The 7,180-nt window shown below is 36.9% G+C and overlaps 1 protein-coding gene across 1 annotated transcript in view; it reads right to left on the reverse strand.

Annotated features, from left to right (window-relative positions):
* rorb (RAR-related orphan receptor B) overlaps positions 1–6,336 on the reverse strand; it is a 24,915-nt gene extending 18,579 nt beyond the window's left edge. Inside the window, exon 1 of the mRNA XM_077715223.1 lies at positions 5,983–6,336. Coding sequence (XP_077571349.1) covers positions 5,983–5,989 — 7 coding nt within the window. The 5' untranslated portion in view covers positions 5,990–6,336. The remainder of the gene's footprint in view (positions 1–5,982) is intronic.
* Between the last annotated feature and the right edge of the window lie 844 nt (positions 6,337–7,180).

The raw sequence follows: 7,180 nt of genomic DNA on the forward strand, positions 1-7,180 counted from the left end.
TCCCTCGCAAAAGCAAATTGATCACAAAGACCCCCCACTCACCCCCATACCCACACACACACACCCAGACATACACCACACGCACACACATCCGCTCTTCACCTGCGTTCTCTCCAGCGATTGCTATTTGACAGAATATATGATGAAGGTTTTCCAAGTGAAGGAACGATGGAGCTAATAAGAATGTCTTCAATGGGATTACGAGCGCTAAAACAGGCTAATCTTTGTCATTAAGAAAAGACGTAGTTGGCTAAGTCACAGGCTTATTGTTGCGACGCGCCAACGCCGCACCTGCCAACACGACACCTTCGATTAGTAGGAACATTCAGATCCGCTCTTATATTATCACGACTGTATTCTCTGGACTATAAATCGCACTTTTCTAAATATTATAGTATGACTGGGCTTGTCATTAATACTTAAATGTAAGTTATGTATGTTGTATATTTTTTTTTCGGACCATCAACAGGCTGTTATGTAGTTTTTTTAGGCTGCTGTTATCGGAAAAAATATATATAAGGTATATTAACCCTTTGGCTGCCCCATATTGTTTCGGAACATTTTAATTTTGCTTATTAGAGTTGAAGGTTTTATATTTTCTGCTTTTGCACGATTTTCTTATGTTGTGGAAAGCATTTTACATTCAAAGATAGGAATATTAGCCTTTTAGGAGAATTTTTATATTTATTATGAATATTTTTTTATTGAAAATGACAAATTTTGGAGCCATAGAAAACTCATGACATTTTTTTCGTCTACATTTGTTTACATTTGAACAGGATGATTATTTTGTCGAATTAGCAAGACTTTAAACATTAGTTTTTGGTTTAAACAGGGTGCAGCTAGCATGGCGCTAATTACAAAATGTTTTGGGGTATTTTTGCTATTTCGGACTGTCATGAAATTGTTTTAATTTTCACAAAAAACATGCTTTAGGCAGTTTTATGGGTGCAAATTGTTCTCCATTTTGCTATTGTTGGTTTCCAATAACATAAAAAAATGCCCTCTGAAAAATCTGCGATACTTCATTTCATATATTTTTGGGATGCTACATCTTATAGTCCGAATATTACGTCAATTTCTATTTCCTTACTGTACAAATGCCTTCCCACCAATCATTTTATCATGCACGCTATTAGAAACGTGCCTCATTAACTAAAAGTCGTAAACATAACACTGAAAAAAACCAACAGCCAACAGAGCAATCTGATTGGTTGTTAGATAAACAACTGTTTACCAGGCTGGACTTTGGATGCCACCATTATGGGCACCGCTATCTATATTCCTTTGTGTCTATGTTTGGAATTTCCACGCCATGCCTACGCGCCGTGTACCAATCAAGCGCAAAATTTTGGCAGACAGACTGGCTTGCACGCTTACTTTATTATATAACCCTTAAAGTCTTTTAATTGCGCTCCTTTCTTATCGCCGTCTCGGTCGCCGCACCATCCAAAACGTTTTCTTTTATCTTTTGATTTTAAAAGCCGGCTTTAATGTAGATTGCCATCAACTAGTGCAACAAAAAAAGAAAAAAAATCAGATCTAATCTAGTTAAAAGGGGGAAAAACATTTATCGCCGAGTATTACTGTATTTTCTTGCGTAGTGTCGCAAAAATATTTAAATGAGGATACGGCTTATATGCGCATAAATTAGACTTGAAGATTGGGAAGTTCTGAAATTGAACAAAAAAGTATTTAACGAAAAACTACTGTATTTTCTCGCATGTACGCCGTATTTGTAGCTAAAAAATGATGACTGAATTGAGGGTACGGCTTATATGCGCATAAATTAGACTTGACATGCACGAAAGTAACAAAGATGAAATGTCAAAATGCAAGACTAATTAATTTTGACGTCTAGGAATGAAATTGAAGAAAAAAATTAACTGTATCTTGTATAAATTGTGAAAAAAACTCACTTGTGCCTGCCATTGCTCGCTCGGGGTGCCGACATCTTACCTAGGGATGACAAACTAGACCGCTATGGACATACTTCCTGGTTGTACTGCTCACCTGACTTCCTTTTTTAATTTGTCTACGTGCAGGCAAACTAGCAATCGATTTATACAGTATCCCAGAAATACCAAATGCGATGATTTTCCTTAAGATTTTCCCTTCAAAGTAAAACATTTGCAATCCACACGAATAAATAGGTGAAAATTGTGAATCAGGGGGCGACTTATACACGAGAAATTGTAAAATTCAACGATTTTAAGGCAATTTTAAGAGTACGGCTTATACGCAGATGCGACTTATATGCGAGAAAATACGGTATATGCTTTTATTTTGTATTCAAGGCCTCAAAACTTTACTTTGCTTGACAAACGTAGCCAAAAACTTCTGCGTATTTTCGAAAACCACATTTAAATGGCCTTAAAACAAACTTTCCAATCTACAAAAAAACCCAATTTTTGTGCATATCGTCGCCACCCCCCGGGCAACGTTCCTCCCGACGTTGATCAGTAAAATTGGCATAAGACGACTTATGACTTGAAGGCAGATTTACAGTTTAAAAGCGATTCGGGCCTAGAAAATCCCTCTCGGCGTAGATAAAGCGCCGGCGCAAAACTTCAACGTTGCTTCGTGAAAACGAACGGGGGATGGGGGGGGGGGGGGTTTGAACGGGGGGCCGGCGTTCGTCTCGTATCCCCGAGGTAGCGACGGCGGCGTAAAACCAACACGGAGTTGCGCACTAAACAAACAGAAGCCATGATCGCGGCTCACTGGGACTGGCGCCGTTGGTTAAGTGGAGGAAGTTGTGGTATACGCACGGCGTGTGTGTGTATGTGTGTGTGTGTGTTGCCAGATCCAAAACCGTGGCTCAGTCAGTAAGGCCGTGTTGAGGGATTAACAATGCGGCCTGCACGGGCGAGCTCGGGCTAATCTCTCCTCTCTTCTTACGTAACAGCCGCCATTAGTCAGCACAAACACACAATAAACAACTAGGGATGTCCCCGTCGTGTATATTTTTGCATGTTACTTGGAGAATCTGTCAATATTAGATGCGGGAAATGTTTTATGTAGGGGGGAAAATAAGGGTTAATCCAGAGTGTTTTTTGTTGAGCCAATTGGAATAGAGCTGAAAATGTGTATAAAATATATTTAAAATACACTTAAAATATGTTAACAGCCTTATTTTGCTGAATTGAAACAAAATTTGATTTGATTTTAAATAAATAAATAAATAAAATATCACCTTTTTTAACAGATTATTACATTAGCAATAGCTCTATTCTATTGCTAAGGTAATATTCAGTTTAAAAAGGTGATTTAGTATTATTATTTTTTAAAGTAAATCAAATTTATATCAGTTGAGAAAAATAAGGCTGTTAACAAATGTTTTTTTCTTTTTTTAAGTGTATTTTATATGTATTTTTGATATTTTATATACTATTATATGGGGAATAAACTGAGATATTTTTGTTGTGATTTGTTGGACTTTTTTAAATATAGGGTTTATTTTAACAGTGTGAATATACATATATAAATATAGAAACTATTTTAAAATATGCTGTGTATTTAGAGACTTAACTCTTTAACTTTTACATTGGGTCAGAGGTGTCCAATCCAATTTGACTATGGGGGTGAAGGGTGATTTTTTTATTGCTGCCAGCCCTCCCAGTCAAAATGGATTGGACTTCTCTCATTATCAATATCAGCTAATGAGTCCATAGCTAAAAATGTAAACCAACACTTTTAATAACCTGATCGTTTTACCCGTTCCGACTTCCAATCCACGATTGACAATTTATTCCACAAATTTGTCGTTACCGAATCTGATTTCATGAAAAAAGTAGCAAAAAAATCCGTCATTTTGTCACCACCGTTGACTTTTTACCATCCGAGCGCTTCCGTTGACTTTGATGACAAATCAATTCCGGGGGTGCTTCGGAATCGGCCCGATCGATGCTTAGACAAGTAATAACGGGATGGGACTAATTCTATTGGCATCAGGCCGTCATGCGTGGCGTGGCGTTTGTGTGTGACGTGGGCGCCATCACCATGTGTGTGTATGTGTGTTTGTGTGTGTGATAACATTGGAATAACGCCATTTTTTTCTTTTATACGGCATATTTTTGTATATTTTTCCCGAAAAAAGGACAACTCGTGGTCATTTAACCGCCTTTTCGACCCCCGCATCTTAGTTAAACTACTCCAAGTTGACCTTTTTGACCTTTAGGGACATGTAACTACAACTCATATAAAAACACTTCATGTAAAATATGAATTAATTTGGTTAATACGTCAATATTAACTGTTTTGATCCATGTTTATGATAAAAATGGACATGGTTTTATATAGTAAAATGTTAGGGAGTGTATATATTTGTTTGTTTGTTTGTCGGTTAGCGGTTTGCAAGTTGCGGCTAGCCTTAAAATGATAACGAGGGGTGTCTATTTTTCATAAGCTGGCGTTTGTGAGGGTATTTTTTTTATGTACGGGCAGCTGAGATACACGCAGGTTTGGGAGCGGGGGGCGCGCTGCCCACGCTGATTTAATTCTATCTGACAAAACCCTTTCGGGCGTGTAGGGGGAGAGAGGAAGATGGAGAGAGATAGAGATGGAGAAAGAAGGGGTGAGAGAGAGAGAGAGAGAGTGAGAGAGTGAGAGAGTTAAAGAGAGAGAGAGAGACGCTTCGGGGGCCTCCTCTTGTACGTAAAGTGAAAGCCGGAGCTTTTCCGTAGACCCCCCCTCCCAAAAAAGCCGCCATAGTCTTGCTCTAATGTGGACAAAATGCCACTTGGATGACAGTTGTTTGCTTATACAAAATAATAATAATAAATGAGGAAAAGTAGAGGCGGATTTTTAAGATTTTTTTTTACTGGATCAAGGTTAGTGATGGCCTGGAGCAACAACAGAAAATGACATCTAGTCGGAAAGAAAAATGTGACAGGAGATGATGTGTTATTATGGGGTTGTTAGTTGATTTTAAGAGATGTTTGTTAATGGAAGTTTTTGTTGTTGGTATTTCATATTTTCCGGTTAATATCATTGAATTGGATGTCTTTATTGTTATTATACGAGAGATTTGAGGCTTCATAAATGATCAATACATGGGGAGTCAAAGTAGTCAATGGAAATAAGTAGTTTTCTTAGATAAGTAGTTAAAAAGATATGTTGTCAATATGAATAAGTGAATAACTGATATTATTTAATGCAATATGTGGAGAATTTTTTTGCAAATATTGCAAATAGATTAAAATAAGGCCTTTAATTTTAGGCCCTGCCATCCAATTTTGTTCATTTTTTTAGCCTGATCACTATTCTGCATTTTTTTTTAAAGTACACTGTATATACTCTATCTTGTTGTAGTAGTAGTGTAGATAATATACTTGAAATGACAATATAAACTGTCTATATCAACATTTCTGCTGACAAGTTAGGTATAGTTGTTTAAAAAAATATATATATATATATAAAATCAACGATGTAACTTAATCTCATTTTAAATGACACACGACATAAAAAAAATAAAATAAAATTTGTAAAAGGCCTCATTTGGATCACAAAAAGAAAACAATGCACCAGTGCAACTCTATTTTTACTGTAAAAAATGTCACCTTTTTTGCAAAGTAACAAGACATAGACGTCCTTACATTGGCGAAAGTGACACCAACATGACATTGACATTAAAATTGAACATCTCTTTCAGAGAAATAGGTTAGTGGAGCGTACGTCAAGTGCCCCTGCAACACCCAACAAACTTTTCCCACAAAAAAACAGCCCCATTTACATCAATTTATAAATTAAAAAATGATGTCTCCATCATCAGCATCATTTTTTTTAGCACACCCGATGATGCTTCTCGACTCCCAAGAGTCACTTTTCATTTCTTATCACTTCCCTCCCCTTTTATACCAACTTTTAATACACTTTAATACCCAAAAATATGATTTTCCCATAAATAGAGGGAACAACAACCCCCCCCAAAAAAAGTTTGAAGGAGAAATCTCACCACGTGCGTAGAATCGGTGCGCTTACCTCGCATGGTGTTGCTGTTGCGCCTCCCTTCCCAAAGCGGCAGTCATGAAGAAACTAACATAAACGCAAAAAAAATTAAAAAACGGGACGTCTGGTTGGCCAAAGATCCTCGTTGGCGAAAGAAAAATGAAAAAAAAACAAAAAAAACGACAAGAATTAAGACAAGGTCGCTGTCAACGACCGCTGGATGGAAGCGCCTGGTGGGCTAAAAGCATCCCAGGAAGAGGCGCGGGGAGGCGGGCTGAACTCGGACGATGGCGATGGCGGTGGCGGGTCGGTGATGGCGCTCTGCTCCGGCGGTGCTTTTCATGACATCTGCGCTCTCTCTCTCTCGCACCTCGATGGGAGCCTTCTTCCTTCTTGCACTGTTTTCAGGGAGGGAGGGAAGGAAGGAAGGGAGAACGTGTTGGGGAGAAGCTTTGCCCGCCAGCTCGGATTGGATCCCGGCACTTTCTGCTCCGCCCACTCTCTCCCCGCTTAACACACACACACACACACGTACAGAGAGAGAGAGAGCGCTCCCTCCACTTTTAATCATCGCCGTGCGATATAATGTTGCCTGTTTTCAAACATGGACGAAGAGTTTCAACTTACCAATGCGTCTATACAGTCCCAGGTCACCCGATTTTTGCACACCCGGAAAATGGTTTAAAAAAAGTAGTACACTTTTCAATATTAAAGCCGTTTTAAATGATTATTTAGCAAATTTACTATTTTTGTTATATGTAGTTGGTGGGTATGATGACAATTAGGTTTTTGTTGTTGTTTGTTGATTTAATGATGATGACAAAGCCTATGTCTGCTTATTATTAGTAGTATTATTGGTATTTTTTTTAGTATTTTTAGTATATTTATTATCTTTAGTATATTTAGTATATTTAGTATATTTAGTATTTTTTTGTATTTTTAGTATTTTTAGTATTTTTAGTAGTTTTAGTAGTTTTAGTAGTTTTAGTAGTATTAGTAGTTTTAGTATTTTTAGTATTTTCAGTATTTTTAGTATTTTTAGTATTTTTAGTATTTTTAGTATTTTTAGTATTTTTAGTATTTTAGTATTTTTAGTATTTTTACTCTTATCAGTATTATTAGTATTTTTTAGTATTTAGTATTATTAGTATTTTTACTCTTATCAGTATTATTAGTATTTTTTAGTATTTTTAGTATTTTTAGTATTATTAGTATTTTTAGTATTTTTACG

The sequence above is a fragment of the Stigmatopora nigra genome, chromosome 4 (genome assembly GCF_051989575.1).
Source record: "Stigmatopora nigra isolate UIUO_SnigA chromosome 4, RoL_Snig_1.1, whole genome shotgun sequence".
Taxonomy (NCBI): Eukaryota; Metazoa; Chordata; class Actinopteri; order Syngnathiformes; family Syngnathidae; genus Stigmatopora; species Stigmatopora nigra.